Source organism: Xenopus laevis, chromosome 7S (assembly GCF_017654675.1).
Source record: "Xenopus laevis strain J_2021 chromosome 7S, Xenopus_laevis_v10.1, whole genome shotgun sequence".
Taxonomy (NCBI): Eukaryota; Metazoa; Chordata; class Amphibia; order Anura; family Pipidae; genus Xenopus; species Xenopus laevis.
Genome location: NC_054384.1, coordinates 23,917,970 through 23,938,359, shown reverse-complemented (window position 1 = coordinate 23,938,359; position 20,390 = coordinate 23,917,970). Strand labels below are relative to the sequence as shown.

Genomic DNA, 20,390 nt, shown 5'->3' with positions numbered 1-20,390 from the left:
TTTCAAATTATGGATGTTGCTGGTTAAAGTGATACTAACAGATTTCTCAATAAGGAAAAAGTCAGTATTATTAAAAATGGGCATAATCTCTTTTTCTGTAGACAATCCCCACCAATGCTGTCCCAGCTCAGAGCTACCAGCAGTTACTTGAGAAGAGCAGCAGGAATCCTCCTACTTGCTTTCAACTTGTTTGACTGGGGGCATTACAATCCTTCCATTGGTTGCTCTCCAGCCTATTAAAACATCACGTCGCCTTCAGCCCAGTATGGCTGGCGTAACTGTCTCTCCATTCCATGGGACATCGAGCAATATTGCAGTAGCAGCAGTTAGTACTGATGGGTTTGGGGCAGCTAGGGGCACTGTAAAAAAAAAGATTATTGAGGAAATTAATGATTCCTATATGGGTCTCTAAGCTCAATAAGTGACAGCAGCACAGAGCATGTGCAGTGAATCAGCAGAAAAGAAGATGGGGAGCTACTGGGGCATCTTTGGAGACTCAGATCTTTACAGCTAAGGGGCTGTGGTTGCCTTGGGCTGGTACAGAAGCATAAAACATAATGTACAACATTTCTACCTACTTCTTTAGTTAGGCTTTAGTTATCCTTGTGCAGGGCTATTATTTGTACCTCCTTTAAAAAAATTTTTTACCTTAAAAAAATCTACTTATATGCTTTACAGTCCAGATCATGGTTTTTGGGGATTTGGGTAACTGACAATTTATACCTAAAACATACTTTGCTCAAATCTATAAATAACTTATATTTTGGTTCTCGGGTCTCACTCACTCTCCCCCTGCTGTTTATTTCACTGTGCCTCTTAATCCCAGAACAAATTAGTCACAAATGTGGAATCTGCAATAAAAAGAAGAATATTTTAAGACTGATTTAACAGCTTGTCAAATCTAGATATCAGATCCAAACTCCTACATTCCATGAAAAAAAAAATAAACAATGAGTGTATGCAATAGTAAAAATGTTGACCCAGGTTATTATCAAATGGCATACAGCATTGAGTCACAGGTGTTTGTAAAAGTGATGCCTGACACAAACGCAAAAGAGGGCTCTGCTCCCAAAGCTTGTTGCAATCTAAAGAGAAAACAGGCAAAGCACATATAAAAAAAAAATTAAGTAAATAAGAGTGATAAGTAACTTATTGAGAAAGAAGAGCTGGCAACATTTTGTCACATTAACACATGCACAATGGTCACCACCATAATTGTATTTTTAGGAGACAATCCTGCAGGTGTGCCATAGCCAGGGTCGGATCTAGGGGCAGGTAGAAGAGGCACGTGCCTAGGGCGCAACAAAGTTGCGGTGCCAAGCACGTACCTCTTTTTCCGCCCTACCCCTGGTCTGGACATTTTCTCTCCCACCGGCACTCTCCAGCACAGCTCTGTGCGTGATCTCTCCCCCCTCCACAAATTAAAAAAACGGGGCATGCATGTGCACTACCGGATGTGCAAACATACGCACTCGAGGCCGTGCCGGCAAGGGGACGAAGTGGCAAGCCGGGTTGCCTTGGGCCCAGGCCTGGCCACTGCCATAGTGATTTCAGTTTATAATAAGAGACATCCTGAATCAGATGAATCAGATGAAATTTGAGTGTAGGACTGGCCAGTTATGGGATGACATTGACGTAGTTGGCCAGCTTAAATATATTGCAATATATGGACAAACAATCCCTGTTTTGTTTAAAGGGTAAGGCATTTTTCAGTAGCAGTATGCACAAAATGTCTTAATGTCCTTAATATATTGATAATGGGTTGAGGGCAGAGGACTCTTGTATTTGTCTGTATGAATTTTGTGGTCACAGCCTTATATCACCCCCACTTAATGGTTTTAAAATTAGTGGTGAGCACAACTTTTTATTTAAACTGCTGAAACTTCTGTCGCAAAGTGGGAAAAGGCTGTGAGATGACTCTGATATGTAGATTTAAAAACAAAGCAAAAACTAAGATTAAACAATGAGATACTCTACTGAAGCTCCTTAACTGTCCCGACAGATATCTTATTTCTTCACAGGGTTTCAATAACCAAGCCAGTATATTCTTCACTTCCAGTACATGGGTTCATATGTACACGCTGACTAACCACCTGCATATGTTTGGAATGTCTCAAAATTCTTCACAGTCTCTTTGGTGAATGAAGCATCTGCTGTCACTCGGCTCATGACAGAGGGAGAGATTAGAAGAAAATAGATAGACTAAGCAATAGATTATAACAAAGATAATAAACTGTAGCATATACACAATATCTTATCTATAAAAAAGCATGAGAGCATTCTGTCAGCTCTTGCATAAATAATGATCATGCTACTGATCCAGTGAGGCTGACAAATGTAAAATATAAATAACAAAAAGAAATAGATCAATAAATCTGCTTCAGCTTGAAGCGTGTCACGGGAACAACATCCATCAGTATTTATAGAGAGAAGCCTAATTCAATCTTTTAAAAAAAAAAGATTATAAAGATAGGAAGGGACGTTTATAAACACAATGCAGTATGCAAAGTCCAAATTTCAGAAGATATTTTTTCCTCTGCAGTGCAGTGTTTTTTTCCAGATCTAGTGCAATGCATTAAAGGGGAGATGAAGGCAGGCACTCCTTTACAAAGATGGCAGCCTCGTCCTTTCATAAAGTAAACTCTGAGCTTGCCCATCAGGGGCGATGCAAAGGGGTGCGCTGTCCGAGGTGGCCATTCTGACACCGCTCCTCTTGCTTTAATTTACAGCATTGGAAGAGGGCAAAATGGGCCACAAAATGAAGGGCAAAAATGGGAAGAGAAATTGTGCTCTCTGCACAATGAGCTGAAATTATCCTTTTTGCCACCCCTCATCCCTTGTAACCCACTGGGTGCCTCCGCCTGATTTAGGTGGCATGGGTGAGGTTCAAGCTGCAAGATGTGCAACCAGGCTCCCCTTCTCCATACACAACGTTCGCACCGGATTTGTGCAGACCTGAGGCTCTGGTGGGGCACGAGGGAGTGTGGGTCCTGGTGCCATCACACCCCTGGTAGTTCCGCCACTGTATTTTGCACTTTGCCCTGTGTTTATAAATGGACCCTCCAACCTCTAGCCAGTGTGGTATATAAAAGGATGACACCCTGTCTCAAGACACAGGTAGAGTGCCATTTACAGTATGTGAATCATTTAAAAATAAATTTACAGCAGCTTCATGACACTTCCCTTTGACTACCCTCAGGCCCCAATTTCTATGGGCCATGGATTATAGATATACAGGTATAGGATCCATTATCCGGAAAACTGTTATCCAGAAGCTCTGAATTAAGAGAAGGTTGCCCCCCATATTGACTCCATTTTAATCAAATGATTCAGTTTTTAAAAATGTATTTTTTTTGCTCTGTAATAAGAAGAATTCCTTGCGCTTGATCCCAACTAAAATATAATCCTTATTAGTAGGAAAACAATCCTTGGGGTTCCATTAATGTTTAAATTTTTTTTTTAGCAAACCTAAGGTATGAAGTTCTAAATTACGGAAAGGCCCCAGGTCCTGAGAATTCTGGATAACAGGTCCCATACCTGTACATGGTTTCATGATGCATGGAACGGATTAATATCACACAACGTTCAGTTATGGGAAGAGTTAATACTAAATTTTAATCAATACAGGTGTTGTGCCACCCCACAGCTCAGACAAATTGAAATTGATCAGAAATAATAAGATTTACTCAAAAATCAATACTGTAAACTACTAACAATTTACTGGCAAATCACGCAGAGCTGTTGTTTTTCAGGTGAGACTCTGCTTAATGGATGTGTTCACAAGCTTTAATGGTGTCATATGCCAGAATTCATGTACCCAACTTCTATGACATAGAAAGTACTAAAAATATATCGGGGACAAAAATGACGCTGATGCCCAGAACCAGCTGTGCTTTTCATTAGTGATCAGATTCCCGTCTCTCTCTGCTGCTTGTTAAAGTGATACTGACACAAAAAAAAACTGTTAAAAATATTAATATGCATTAATATAGGTAACAGTATCTATAGGTCACATTCATCTACAGGTCTGCAATTGTTACTTGAAGTTCCTGAACCTGACTATTTTGCAACCTGACTCTCCCTTCTTAATCTGTCAGTTACTACTGCTAATGGACTACTGTTGCACAAATATGGCAGCCCCCATCAACTTTTCCTTCATTTTTGCAGTCCCCCGAATTCAGAGGCTAAAGTTGGCAAAGCACCCAGTAATTTGGCAACATATTGGGCCACATTTAGCAGATCCAATCAGTTACCCACCAGTTGTACAAGTACAAGTCTAATTTGACTTACCTAATGTGCTTAAACTGATATCACATCTAGTATCCCAATGGTTAGGTTGATTAACAGCAAAAACATACAGGTCAAAGATATGATACGTATGGTATTGACAGGATTTTGTGATTCTTAATTATTGCTCAAACCATTACTGAATTTAGTTTACTAGGTAGTATATTGAAAGCCAGGTACAGGTATGGAATCCGATATCCGGGTAAAACCCATTATCCAAAGCGCAACTTTTTTTTAAGATCTATTATGCTCCAAGCTGCTAAAAATCTGAATCTGAAAATACTCCAGCTAAAACATGTCGAAGTCATGTAGAAGTCAATGGCAGATGTTTGGAAGATGTTTATTGCCTTCAAGATTCTCAACGTTTTCAAACATTTTGAAGCTGATTTTTGTGCAACAATCCAAAATTGTTGCACAAATTTGTCACAATTTTTCCAGCACTGACTTTTTAAATCAATTTTGTTGGCAAATTAAGGCAGTTCGTATTTGGAAGTTTTGTTGAATTTGTTTCTATTCAAAAACTAGAAAAAAATCAAGTTTTAGTAAATAGGCTCCTGAAAATATGATGGTCCATATAATCGAAGGACCCCTTAACCCCTAGGTCCCATCAGTCTGGATGACAAGTCCTATACCTGTACTATATAAAATAAATAAGCGAAGAGTAAAAAGGCATATACGAGAAGGTTGAGATGTGGTTCAAGAGAAGAAAATAAGGGGTTTTACAGGTAAAATGGGAAGAAAAGAAAATAGAGTAGGCAGCAATGGGGTCAAAAGAGCACATTTTCATGCAAATAACTTTGATTATTCAGATCATTTTAATGGCATGTTCCGGTACTAAAGCAATGTTATCTTGTGCATCTTATAAATTGCAAGGCAATGGACACAAGTGCAATATATTTATTACTTTTACCATGCAGCCATACTCCTTAAATACAAACTAAACTAAAATATACCAGGTATTCAAGGTGTCATCACACACAAAACTCCTAAAATGCACAATTAAAGTGCTTGTAAAGCTTGGGTGTAGGCAACTTAACTACAGGGAAGGACTAGCCCACCAAGATACTATGGAAGATCCTGGTGGGCCCTTGACAGCACTAGGAATCCCTCCCAATACTGAGTATGTGTTGTACACGTCTGTCTTCTTAATATTTCCAAATCTTAATATCTACTTGATTCTTAATATTTCTAAAACTAATGAACACAGCTTATAGTTCTAGGCATGTCCAGGACCAGTGGACTGTAGTTCATGTATTAATCATTTATATAGCATTGCAGCAAAAAACATTTTCAAAAATCGAATCCACTTTCTTATTTAATATTTGTCGAATTTTATTCTTTGTTACCAAAATGTGCTGGTTACTTATGAAATGCATGTAGATTGTTATGTATGATATTGCTCTTCAAAACATATTTCTTAAAAAGATCTTTCATCAAATCATAAAATGTCAACCCCATTACAGATTTTTGAACGCATATTTGGCTTGTCTTTTGGCTCCAGTTATTGTTGCCTTTCCTTCTCCGTTAAGCTGAAATCTTACATTATTATACTGAAATTCTGATAGCTTTGCAATGGCACGTGTACAATAATTGTCGTTCATCCATTCACTGATAGGAGACCATGGCAATTTAACCACGACAAATGCTGGTTTCGTTGGAAAATTGCATTTACTGACATTTCTGACTATTTATATTTTGTATCGATTTTTGGCTCACTTGGAAGCATATTTCACATAAACAGAAATTGTCCAATGTGACAGGTCCCAATTGCTAGGACTTTGTATTATAAAATGCAGTCTGGAGGATTAATAGCATATTTACCCATCTGAATATTTGTTTTTAGTGTTGTCAATAATTTAGGGCCCCCTTATTGTGTGATCCCTGTATCTATCAGTTATAATATCAGATTTCTTTATTATGAAGCTAGTACACATCGATTCTTGTTGTGATATAAACACAGAGTGAGTTATTTCTATAGGTATGGTTTAAATAAGATCATGCAAGGCCTTCAGTGTGATTGCAATATTTTAAATTAGGAAACCGTTTGTATTTACATTTTTTTTTCGAGGGCCACTACATTTAGTCGCCAATTCAGGAAGCATATGCTGATGCTTTCCTGCCCAATTCTATCATGCTTAATACAAGAGATGCTTTAAGCCTCAGTACACCCCACTTCTGGTTGAAAGCATGAAGAGCAATCTAAGTAAATGTAGGGACCTATAGGATATCCTATCCCTATAGAGTCAATTCCCTACCTTTTGTATGTAGTCTCTCTTTTCCCTTGTTATTGGGCCAAGCCTTCTAACTGGTAAAGTGTAACACCCTCACCTATTGGACAAAGAGTGTAATGACACTCCCCTGCCACACTGCTATATAGTGTTGTGCAGGGAGTGGCCTCTTCCTCTTTGGCTCCTGGTGCTGCTGCTGGGTGAATCCCCATTGAGCCTGGGATCACCATAGGCCCCAGTAAGCAATTACCCCAGAGGGACCTGACACCTTTGGTGCTAAGTCGGGGACCAGGTAACCCCGTGAACGAGGAACAGCTAATATAGTAAGATCTTGTTATAGACTCTCTAGGAGAGTAAGACAGAGAGGTGTAGCAGAAAGAGCAGTTGTCGCTCCAACGAGGATTGTAGCAGGAAGTAGCTTTCCCACAAGGCCTGTTTGCCTTTAGAGCAGGGAACTCAGTTGCACCTAGGTTAGCAAAGGACTACCCTACCTGATTGATCCCGATCCCCTCACTGGCAACGTCGGTTAACTGGGAATTTATGTACACCTATCTGCAATATGCGTTGGGAGTCGCATCTGTCTGACTGTGATCCTTGCTATGTCCAAAGTGATTCCATCTGCTGCGTCCTATACATTTTGTAAGTAAACCTGTGGTCATTTGCCTCTGGCATAATAAATCTGTGCACCTGTTTTACTATCTAAGAACCTCCTGGCGTCCATTATTCTATTTTTACACGTATATGCCTGTGAGTTGTAGTTCTACTACATTTTAAAGGGGAAGCTTCCATTTGGCAAAGGCTTTGCCCTGGGTGTAGATTCGCAGTGTAACCCATGCTCACTCCCTAGCTGGACACCCTTAACTCCTAATTGGCAGGATAGCCCAAGAAAGCGTTACATAAATATACATTGATATATTTGGTTCCCCTTTATTATAAACAAATTATATGGCCACCACACCTCTGGCTCACCCTGATACTGTTAATATCAAATAAAGTGTCACGAGGAAACCTTATCCTAGGCATTTGTGTCTCTAAACTCCAGTGCCTGAGGCATTTCCAATTTAATAGAGTTGATTTATCTTCTACTTGACCCAGGAGGTGCAAGGAATTTAACACTAAACCAATGCTGTTTGTCTGCAGTGAGAGGAATAATATGTACCTGTATGAGCATATTTATGTCTAATAGTTCTATACAATATAATACACAGCCATATCCTTTTTATCTATCGTTGAAACTTGAAAACTCCAATATGTATAGAAAACATAGAAATCGCTGAAGGTTCCATGTCCTCGATTTACGAGATATGAAAAAGAGGTTGGACACATTCTACCAGCTTTAGGAGTACTACAGCCAAATTCTTATCCAGGAACCGCTCACAGGAAAGAGAACAGACTATGAAAAATCAAGAAATCAAAAATTAAGCACAGCTGCAAGGAAGGTGGTCTGTGAAAGAAGTTCAGGCTTTATGAATGCTAGCAAGGAATTCAAGGCATGGATATATGAAGACCCCAGCATAATCCGTATTAAATCCTTTGGCAAAACTTTGTAGCTCTAGTACAGAGTTCTGTCAGGTTATGCTTTACAAAGAAAGGATACATCTTCATTAATGAAATAACATCATCATTAACAACTGCTGTTCCAGTTTATCAGAGTGTCAGCCATCAATGGTAGATTTAAGCCTGAGTGCTTGAAATTTGCTATTGCAATTGATAATCTTTTTTGTGCTGTTTGCAGTTTGCAAAACATTTGCCTTTCTCTTCTGCCTCTTGTTAACATGAAACTCAATAGGGGCAGGCTTATGTACAAAACTTTTTTGTACTTTGTCCTGCAGGTTCCACCTTAAGGCTGAACTATTTGGGGCAAATTCACTAACCTCCGAAAATTCGCCAGCGACGGTTTCCCTCACAGCGCAGCACTTTGCCAGGTGTAAATTCGCTGATTCACTAAAACCTAAAGTTGCATCCAGAGCGCTGAATGCTGGCAGGGTTGCGCTAGCGTTGGCTAATTTGCATACGGTGGGAAGTTAAAGTTGAATGGACGTATATGTTGCAGCAAATACATTACACTACACAAGCCTGGGAAACCTTAATAATATAAAATAAAGTTGTGATATTGCCCTACACATGAGCCCAGTGTATAGTTTATGTGCCATATGTTAGGAAATGTAGGGGGGAAGCCGGTTACCCCCAAAAAGAATTTATGCTCTTTTTCAGCCTATCACCCTGAAAAGGAAATGACGCTAACGTTTTTTGGGACTTTGAAACATTTTCATCTATTTTTTTTAGGAAGTCCTATCTACTCTGTTGCACTTCGCCTGGTCTGAGGTGGTGAAGGCAAGTCTGGCGCAAGAGGTAACGTTCAGTAAATTTCTCATCTTAGTGAATTTGCGTAGTTACGTCCATTCGCCAGACTGCAAATTCGCCTGGTGTTAGGGAGCAAAGTCGCGATAGAGTCTATCTCCTCCGCTAGCAAAGTTACGCCAGAGACCGTTAGTAAATCAGCAAAGTACTAAAATTATGTCACACTGGCAAATTTTCGCCTGCGTTAGGCACTTCGCCCTTTAGTAAATTTGCCCATTTGAGTTCCTTGAATGAAGCACAATGTGCCTTTCTCTGTATACAAAGCTTCCTATGGTTGGCCTAGTTATCGTCTGTAAAACTGGAACCCTAACAACCATATAACAGTCTAAGTTCCAAGTTGAAGAGATGCAGAACAAAATGTTGCATTCATTTAAAAAACCAAGGAATAAAATAGGAAGATCAACTGCGAATTGAATACTACTGTCTATATTATACTAATGGTTTAGTTAAGGTGCAAATTAGTATTTAAAGGGGTGTTAAGTATGTTATAGAATGGCTAATTCTAAGCAACTTCTCAACTGGCCTCCATTTTTTTTTTTTATATAATTTTTGGATGATTTGCCTTCTTTTTCTGACTCTTTCTAGCTTTAAAATGGGGGTCACTGACCCCATATAAAAACTGCTCTGTAAGCCTACAAATGAATTGTTAGTGCTACTTTTAATTACTTATCTTTCTAGTCAGGCCCTTTTCTATACCTTTTCCAGACTCTTATTCAAATCAATGCGTGGTTACTAGGGTAATTTAGACCCTAGCGTTACTTCGGCAATCAAAGCCAAGATGCGATAGCGTTCAATTATACCTAGCGCAAGTTCGTTAGTGGTCTTCGCTCAGGCTAATTTGCATACGGCGGGAAATTATAAAGTTGAATGGACGTATATGTTGCAGCAAATACATTACATTACACAAGTCCAGGGAACCTTAATAAAGAAAAATAATTGTTATAATGCCCTACACACAAGCCCACTGTATAGTTTGTGTTCCATATATTAGAAAATGAATGGGGGAACCCAGTTACCCAAAAAGAAAGTAAGGACTTTTGCAGGCTATCACTTCAGGTACGCACCACTCTCATGTACGCGCATGCATGTGCGCACAAACAGGCGCAGGACTGCAGAAGAGCGGACTGGGGTAGGCAGCAGTGAAAGGTACGTGCAAAGCTTTGCGCCCTAGACATGTACCTACTCTGCCTACCCCTAGTTCCAGCCCTGCTTGTTCTTCATCCCAACTAAGATATCATTAATCCTTATTAGAGGTAAAGCAAGCCTAATGGGCTTATTTAATGTTTAAATGATTTTCTAGTAGACTTAAGGTATGAAGATCCAAATTATGGAAAGATCAGTTATCATTCTGGATAACAGGTCCCATGCCTGTATACTGCATGTAATAATACTGGTGTACATAGACATATGGAACTTATATATAGCTTGGGATAACTTATAAATACATTTGGACATGGTGCATAATTCAGAGATGCAAAAGATGCACATTGAAATCAGAGCACACTGAAGATGCTCATTAGCACATGTAGCAAGTTGCACATGACATAAATAAATAGCACCAATTCATGCAGTTTTCATCCATTTAAGCACTGAGTTTGTAAATGAGCCTTTACTGTTGAAACATGCTTTTTTTTTTTTCTACGACAGTAGTACACAAGCTTGAAAAACTATTAGATGTGCTTAAAAGCAGAAGTAGAGAAAAATAAAGGAAGGGGGGCTTATTAAAATATAGCATGAGCCAATATAATTAGAAGCTATTTTTATTTTAAATCGTATAGTGAAATGCTTATAGTGAGTGCTATATTTCTAAGGACAGATACCAGCTTATAATGTAAGCATTGGCTACATCAGGAGGAAGCATATAGCTGAATTCAATAAGCAGTTGTCATCTGTTTTAGAAAATGAATGAGATAGCATGCAAGAGAAAACATACGAGTCTACTTAAATGCAATTGTGGAAATCTAAAACTTTCTAAAACGCAGACTAATTCCTATTGTACAGACGTTAATCTGCATTTTAACAATGTGACATTTTGTGCATCTCTTTCATTCTCTTCTATTTCATGGGTTTCACTAATTTAATTTCTATACTATATTTGGGTTTTACATAATTCTCTGTATCCTGTATTGGTTCATTTCCTACCCAGGAGCCCTGTTCTGCTTAGATGTCACTGGAATATGTAATTTCCTGTGCAATGTAATGTACATGCAGGGAGTCGAAAAATGCACTTAATGCTCTAAAATGTAATTATCCGATGAAACAACTGCCATAAATCATGCCATGTCGCATAAAAGGCTCATGGATGTTGTGGTTGACGATTTCAGCTACTCTCAACATAACTAAAATTTTTAATAGAATATGAAGAGACATAGGAGATAAGGCAATTATAAGTAATATATGGTGTTGCTTTTACGTGGTGCTAAAAATGTATATTATCTATAAAAATAGCCCCTTTATTGGAGCTCCCTATAGATGTTCTCTGGTCCCTGTCTGTGTTTCAAAGGAGGGGTGGGCATGTCCCTGCCAGAAGCACAGTAGGAGTGTGACAGCCAATCACAGCTCTGCAGTCACACAATCACAAACAGGCTTCAGTTCCCTATCAGGTCCTGCTAGCTGCTGATTGGTTCCTGTCCTACAGTGCAGCGAGCTGAGAGCCGCCGACTTCCCTGCACAGCCTGGGAATTCAGGGAGCAGGAAGTGGAAGAGATGGGAGGGATTATTGGGGTTTTTGCAGAAATGTTCAATAACAATCAACCTGAAACACTACGGGGGTTATTTATCAAAGTCCGAATTTATCTCAATATTTTCTGCTAAAAAATCCGATCAAATCCGCTCAGGTTTTTTCCGCTTATTTATTATTACGTTTTCCCTATAATTTGCTTTGCAGGAAAAAAAATTAGATTTTCACAAATTTTTGAGAGCAGAGTAGTGGAAAGTAGAGTAGTTGAGCATAAAGGTTATTATTATTTATGAAAATAAATATTTTCAGATGAAACTGATGATAGCAACAATTGATTCTGCACACTACATTCCAGATTTATTGACTGGATCAAACCCCTGTGGCACAACTCTCCTGTTCTCAAGTAAAAATTCAAAGGTAGAAATGAGGACAAGGGAAATTTTATTCTAAACACACCACTTCAATACATCTACCAATAAGCTTTCAACTTGGTCAACAACAGCTGAACCTGGTCTGTGTATGGCTTGCTATGCACAGTCTAAAATGTACATATGTGGGTATCCTGCGAGGGATAGAGCCATGATGGCGCTGGGAGGGTATAGAGAGAATAGAGCCATGTTGAATACTTTATAGTCCCCCACCCACAAAAAACGAAGCGCTGAAAATTCGCCAGCGACAGCTTCGCAGTCATCGCAACACTTTGCCAGGTGAAAATTCGCTCAGACAACGCTAATTTACTAGGATGCAAAGATGAGTCCAGGACGTCAAATGATGGCGAATTTTCACTAGCATTACTTCGGCAATCAAAGCAAAGATGCCTAGCGTTCAATGATGCCTAGCACAACTTCATTAGCGGTCTTTGCTCAGGCTAATTTGCATACGGCGGGAAATTATAAAGTTGAATGGAGGTATATGTTGAAGCAAATACATTACATTACACAAGTCCAGGGAACCTTAATAAAGAAAATTGTTATAATGCCCTACACATGAGCCGCTGTATAGTTAATGTTCCATATGTTAGAAAATGTATGGGGGGACCCAGTTACCCAAAAAAAAACTTTTGCAGCTATCACTCTAAAAAAAGGGACTTAGAAACCTATTCCACTAAAAAATATGATGTAAGTAACAGAAGAATGAGGAAGATCTATGAACTCTAATGCACTTTGTCTGGTCTGAGCTGGCGAAGCCAAGTCTGGCGAAAAAAGAGGTAACGTTCAAATCCGCATCTCAGTGAATTTGCGGAGTAACGTCCATTCGCCAGATCAAAAATTCGCCTGGCGATAGAGTGCAAATGAGCGCTAATGTCTGTCTTTTTCGCTAGCGAAGTTACATCTGTGCCCGTTAGTTAGTGCCTGAAGTGGTAATGCTGTTGAATTGTCGCCAGCGTTAGTCACTTCGCCCCTTTAGTAAATCTGCATGTAAAGGCAAAAAAATAAAATCCCATTTTTACTTTCTTTAATGAAAAAGAACCCTATCTCCAATATACTTTAATCAAAAAATGTGTACTGTAAAAAACCTGACTGTATGCAGTGAAATTCTCCCTTCATTTATTGCTGTGGATAGGAATTGTCAGACGGTCCCTAACTGCTGTGCAGGGAAACAATCATACTTATGAACAGCAGGGGGAGCCCCCCCACCTTACTTCCCAGCCATGCAGAACTCAAGCAGCTTTGTTTATGACGATCCCTAAACAGCCCAGACCACACTGAGCATGTGCACAGTCTTGGTCTTGCAAAGATTTTTAACAAAGTTACACGATTGTGACCCCCTGTTGCCAACTTTGAAAGCATAAATCATTTGTTGGATTAGGCTTGTGGTGCAGTACGTTCATGTTTATATTTAGTATACAAAATACAGCATTTCTAGCCTTATTCTATTTTAGACTTTACATGCCCTTTAAGGGCTCAAGCAAAGATATGGCTGCCAGTAATGCCCATTTCCCCCAACATACTGCATTTTTCAATTGGAAGCCTATTGCAGAGGAACACGTTCATAGGCTTTTGTTGTTTTGATCTGGTAAACACATTAGGCACTGACCAGTGCAATCATGGGTAAAGACAGAGCGTCCAGGCACATATTAAGGCATTACACAGGAAAGCAATGCAATAGGCAGAGCAGGAACTGTGATTTTCCTAAAAGACTCTGGAATGATGTTGTTCACAACACTATAATATGTAGAGACAGTAATAGCAAATATCCAAACGAAATCAACAACTGTACAGCAAGCAAATATAATTGTAAAAGATCCGGCAGTAAACGACTCCAAACACGTCTGTAAATAGGATTTTATGTGATAATAGATTCTCTTTAGAATTCTCTCTGCTTCCCATGTAAGCAGTTTGTTTATATTATGATTTTGAACCTCCTGAGGACCGGGGTCAATAAGCACATCTGCACATTAAAGACGGCATATGTTTTCCCATTTAAGATGTGTTTTTTGCTAAAGGCGAGCCCTATTTCAGATTTTAGTGTGACCAAAGGATGTAAAAAATGATTCAGCCTGTTTATGAGTTAAGATAAAAGCAAGAATATTCTGCCAGTTTATATATTTAAAGATATAGCATTGCCATTATGTAATTGTCAAAAGATTTGATATTTAGTATATTTAAAGGACCAGTAACATCAACATTTTTTCAAAAAAATTCATTAGTATACATGGAAAAAAAAAACCACCAAGACAAATGAAACTTTAAAATCGCAAAGTCTTTATTAAGAAATAACTTACCAAAAATCCTCTTCAGAAAGCAATTGGGCGATCCATCGTGCAGCGCTCAATTTCTCCTCCCTACCTTCCTTATAGGAGATAGCCAGGGAGGAGTAATCGATCACTGCACGATGGATCGTCATCGTGTTGCCTTTTCTGAAGCGGAGCGGAGTTATTTCTTAATAGAGGTTTTGCGATGTTAAAGTTTAATTTGTCTTAGTGGGTTTTTTTTCTATGAATCCTAGCACATAGTTACTAGTCCTTTAAATGTGACAATATGTAATCCCTTTTTTCATGGCCCTCTGGGATTTAATGTTTTAGAACATCATATTTGAGAATCCAGTGCCTCCTATTCAAGTGAACACTGCTTGGTAGACATTATACGGTCGGTAGGTGCTATGTTTAATGCTTTGTTAACATGTTATCTTTCTTAGCTTTGGAGACCAGAGGCTATTCTTATTTTGATACTAATAGGGGTCCCATAGCTACAAGAACTTACTAGAGAATCAATATTGATCATCTGAGTGAGTGTAAATATACTGCTGATCCACTTAGATAAGGAGGCTTAAGATAATTGGCCTTTGACTTGGGGTTTTGGTGAGAATGTTAAAGGACAGTAGGTATCATTCCATAACCAGTAGTCATAGAGAATTTGAACATGTTTGGAAAGCAGAATATGTATTTCACATTTTAGTGGGATGTGGTCTAAAATGACAAATTAACCATGTACTGTAATGTTTTGCCATTTCCAGGACTTTACAACTATGCAATTGGTCATCAGATTTTTTATATTCAATTTTGAAATCTGACATGGGGCTGGACATATTGTGACTTTCCCAGCTGCCTCCAGTCATGTGACTTGTGCCTGCACTTTAGGGTGGAACTACTTTCTGGCAGGCTGTTATTTCTCCTACTTAATGTAACTGAATCAGTCTCAGTCTATTGAGTGTTGTTGCTAGATCAACCAGGCAGCTGTTATCTTGTGTTAGGGAGCTGCTATCTGGTTACCTTCCCATTGTTCTTTTGTTAGGCTGCTGTGGGGGGGGAGGGGGGTGATATCTTCAACTTGCAGTACAGCAGTAAAGAATGACTGAAGTTTATCAGAGCACAAATCACATGACTGGGGGCAGCTGGGAAACTGACAATATGTCTAGCCCCATGTCAGATTTCAAAATTGAATATAAAAAAATCTGTTTGCTCTTTTGAAAAATGGATTTCAGTGCAGAATTCTGCCGGAGCAGCAGTATTAACTGATGTGTTTTGAAAAAAACAGGTTTTCCCACGACAGTATCCCTTTAAGTATGTTTCAGGCCTGGGGAAAAAAAGCAGTGTTCAGGTCTGAAATGTTGCCTCTTGTAGTAGATCAGAGCGAAATGTACATTTAAATCTGCAATCTTTGACAGTGCTGTGACTTCAACTATTGCATTCCTAGGACTTTGCCATATTATCCATTCAAGTAAGAATGACCGAGAGTAGTGCATAAAAGTCCCACATTAATAACAATAAGACAGATAGTGACTATGGACTGCTCTCCAGTCGATTACAGTAAGCGAGGGGCTTGTTTCTTTGTTAAAGAATAAACTCAATCTTAGCTCACCTTTCAACATTGTCCTTCCAGTAGAGCCAAGAAAAATGTTCAAACCACCACTTCGTGCACCCAAAGATGTAGTTGCCTCCAACAATGCTCCTGTTATTAAGTCTGAGACTGAGGTCCTGTGCAGAGTTGCAAAGAAACCTGAGCGCACATCTTGTCTTGAGCATGTGTTGTAAACCTTCTGGCCATGAAGTGAGACAGAGATTACTCGTTTTTCAATTGGACATATCGCAAATTCATCCGTATCGTCTACCACTTGGCCTGCACTGGAAAACTGAGAAAAAGAGAAAAAAATTAAAGCTAAAGCTGAAGGGATCAAAAATGTAAAATACAGGGAAGCTGCTCATGACTGCTGATTTAGGGGGTTATTTACTAAACTCTGAATGCAAAAATCACCAAAAATTTGTGTTTTTTTTAAATAAAATCGGACTTTTAAAAAAAAATCACAAATTTTTCGGAATTTATTAAACCCAGAGGATGGGAAAAGTCAGAATCTCAAAATCCCGCATCTCAGACCTGTCGAGGTTGCATATAAGTCAATGGGAGAAGTCCCAATGGTTTTTTGATGTGCGCTGCGTTTTTGGCAATACCCCGAGGTTTTCAGGCAAATTTGGAGTTTTCGGGTGAAAAATCCGAAAAATTCTTGAAAATCGGATGGAAAATCCGAAAAAATCTTGAAAATCGGATGAAAAATCCGAAATAAACTTGAAAATCAGATTCTTCATGATTCTTTCAGATTTTTTCCGCAAACAAAATTTTTGGGAAAGTGTATTAATAAATAAGTCCAAAAAACCTGTGCGGATTTTTTCAAAAAATATTGAGATAAATTCGGACTTTGATAAATAACCCCCTTATTGTTTTTCTTTCTCTTGACATGCCATGCCAAATATGTTTGTAAATATTTGCTGACTTTACCATAACATTTTGAGGAGAGAGGAGCATGCAAGCTCCTCATATAAGACAGCTTTATTAGGGGAGGAAAGATAAAGATGTTCCAATCGTCAGGTAGTTATTTGTTATGCATTTCAGTATAGGAAGCCCTGTGTGGATTTATACTGAGCTAATATTTTATATTATAGATCAAATTGAGCAGAATTTTACTAATAAATCCCAGTAAAAGTAAGATTTTAAAGCAACTCCTCATATGTAATAACATGCATTAAAGGGCACCTGTTGGGCAAAAATAGTATCCCTAACCAAAGGTGCAGGCTAATAGAGCCCACATTGTGGTTGGGGGTAGCAGTAGTTTTTTTTAATAAAAAATTGCCCCTGCTAGCGCTAGGACACTCTCACCGCAAGGGAGCTCCCGGTACGAGCGTCCATGCACATAAAAAGTGTCGCAATCTGCTCATTATGCGCATGCGAGTGATGTGAGAACCTCCCGGTGCGATTGTCCTAGCACTGGCGGGGTTGCTATTTTTGTGGAAAAAAAACTACTGTTACTCCCAACTGGAGTGTGAGCTCTATTAGCCCCCACTTTTGATTGGGGGTGACATTTTAGCCCAACAGGTGCCCTTTAAGTATGCCCAGGTGCAGTAACCCATACCAGCCAATAAGATGTTGTGACCAGTATATGCTGTCTGCTGATTGGTTGATATAGTTGATTACACCAGTAGCAAATCTTACACCTTTTATGACATTTCTACATAAGTCTAAGCAAATAAGTACAAATTACCCTTTCTCAAACTGTGCAAATCCCATGCTTTTTAACACTAAGGCTACTTAGATTCAAATCTGTAGCCTGAAACAAGTTTGCCTGATGACATACTAGTCTTTAATGCCACTTAATTCCATTTAACCTAAACAATTTGAAACAGAACTCCGACCTTACGATCCCTCTAGACAGACCTGACATTAATACACCTACTATATATACAATAATAAAGACTATTCAACTAAACTGTGGGGTGAGGTGCTGTAGTGGAACACACATTTAGAAAATGTTTTAACTCCTAAATAATTTCATTCCTGCAAGGAAACTGCTCTTAAGTAAATGTATATAGGTCTGCCATTTAGGCTTTAACAACATGTTGCAAACATAAATAAGTATACTAAAGATATATATACTAGTAGTAGTCATCAAATCACTGTAGACATGCCAGTAACTCAAACAAAAATATGTTCTATATTTATAGAGCGCCAACACACTTTCCTGTTTCACTTATATACACACTGTGGTTGTTTGGGAGGGAACCCACATAAACATGGGGAGAACATACAAACTCCTTTCAGATAAAGGATGAACTTTCACTTTCCTACATTGAAAAATACTAATTTAAAAATCCCATAGAAATGAATGGAGAGTGGCAGAATTTCACTCTAGAGGACTGTGCTGATCTCTAACTTCACTTTTTGATAAATATACCCCATTGTAGGATGTCAACCAGTCCTCGGGGTGATTCACTAAAGGGCGAATTGTCACTAGCGCCCACTTTGCCATACCTCGTACAACTTCGCCAGGTGCAAATGCACTACAGGTACGCCATTTCACTAATATGCGGACTTTCGTCCTGGGCACAGAATGCTGGCGACTTTTCCCTAGCGTTACTTCGGCAGTGCGAGCATTTCTTAGCGAAGATGCTCTAGCGTTCGTTTGTGTCTAGCGAAAATTCGCTAGTGATCTTGCTCTTAGGTCAATTTGCATAGGGTGGGTAATTTAAAGTTGTATGGAGGTGCAAATGCTTGAAATTACCACTTTTTATTACAAATGTCCAGGGAACCTTAATAAAGACAAGAGAATTTATATAATACCCTACACATGAGCCCACTGTAAAATGAAAGTTCCATATGTTATGAAATATCTGGAGAAAACTGGTTACCCAAAAAAAGTTTGTTAGGACTTTTGCAGGCAATAAAAAAAGGAAAAGTCGCCAGTGTTTTTGGAACTTTAATGCATCACAGGATATGATGTAAGTGACAGAAGATTGAGGAAGATTGAGGAAGATCTAGTTTCTTTTTAGCACTTCGCCTGGTCTGAGGTGGAAAAGTCAACTCTGGCGAAAGAGGTAACGCACTTTACTGATTTTGAGGCTTAACGACCTTTCACCAGAGCGAAAAGTAGCCTGGTGATAGAGTGCGAATGAATGCTAGCAACTGTCTCTTTTTCGCTAGTGCTACTCTTAGTGAATTGGCGATGTCCCTGCGGGTGGCAACGCTGGCGAATTGTTGCTAGCGTTAGCCACTTCGTCCTTTAGTGAATCTGCGCCCTCATCTGATGGGCAGACAGCAGCTAATCAGACCTGACGGAACTGTTTTCCCTGTGTGGGTGCATTGCTGTAAATGGTTACATACATCCTACTGTTAGTGCATCCTAATTCAGACCAGAAAGGATCTATTGGGAATTGTGTATTTATGGTGTATTTATTTATGGGGCCTGTATGGGCAGAAGGAGGGCATGAGTGGAAGGCAAGGTGGAGCGTTAAAAGCCAGGTAAGGATGAAGTGGGAATATAATGTCAGAGAAGGGAGGGGGGGTTTGAGGCAATAAAAGGAAAGAGCAGGAGAAGGATACTTCCTTTTCCTACCTTTAGCTGTGGGAGCAGGTATGCAGTACAAAAGAAGGCCCACCCTCCCTTCCTGTTTTTTAGACCACTGGAGAGTCACAGTAAAAGTTTGGGATAGAGAACTAGGTGCTGGGGGTTTGTTTTCAGAAATAAGTGTGGTATCCTGATAGGGGAAGTCAGTTGTCGCAGCGCTTGGTGGTGATCCTGGGAAATCAGTGAGTGAAGGGTGAAACTATGATGGGTTCCAGAGAGATGGATGAACAGTGTATAACGGGCAAACACGGGCATGGGGTCCCCTGGTGACAGAGGGTTAAATGCCATCAAGTCTGTGTACTGCGGCTGATGGATAAACAAAAGCCATGACAGTGATCACACATAGTTATAGTTTCTTCCTATGTGGTCTATTGGTCAAATATAAAACCTAATGATCATAGACCAAAAATATCAAAAGACAGACAAAGGGAACCAGATATACCAATATACCAATACAGAGAACATGAAGATATGTCTTGTAGTTCCATGATGTTCTGAAATTATTACAAACCCACGTAATTTGCAATCCCTGCACTTGTGTTTGGCATTCACGGATCTTACTAAGACATTATATTTACATTATCACCCCCTTTAGAACAAGCCACGGTTAAAAATGGCTTAGAAATGTTGCCCCACTGTGTAAGAGTCAATAAAAGCAAGTGCTTTGCAGTCATTGCTTGGCAAAATAAATAAAGATTTATTTCTGGAATATTATTTTTAAGTAACAAAAGCAACACAATGATTTAACAGATAAACCATTTGATGATTATTATAAGCATATCATAAACAATATATACTGTATGCATATCAGTATCCGTCTCATGAACCTATTCACGTAATCTTGTATTTAGAAAAAGAAATAATGAATAATGAGTTGAAAATCTAAATATAGATGTTGCACTTTAGAGAAAGCATGCAAAAAATGTGAGCTCCGCAGCACAGAACAAGCCATATTGTCTGCTCTAAATGAACGTTATAGCTAACAGCTATGGGGAAAAATG

General features: G+C 39.1%; 1 protein-coding gene across 1 annotated transcript in view; it reads right to left on the bottom strand.

Moving 5' to 3' along the window:
- The window catches only part of LOC108697196 (1-phosphatidylinositol 4,5-bisphosphate phosphodiesterase epsilon-1), a 220,328-nt gene that overhangs the window by 120,284 nt on the left and 79,654 nt on the right, over positions 1-20,390 (bottom strand). Inside the window, exon 3 of the mRNA XM_041571012.1 lies at positions 15,858-16,128. Within this exon, the coding sequence (XP_041426946.1) occupies positions 15,858-16,128 (271 nt within the window). The remainder of the gene's footprint in view (positions 1-15,857; positions 16,129-20,390) is intronic.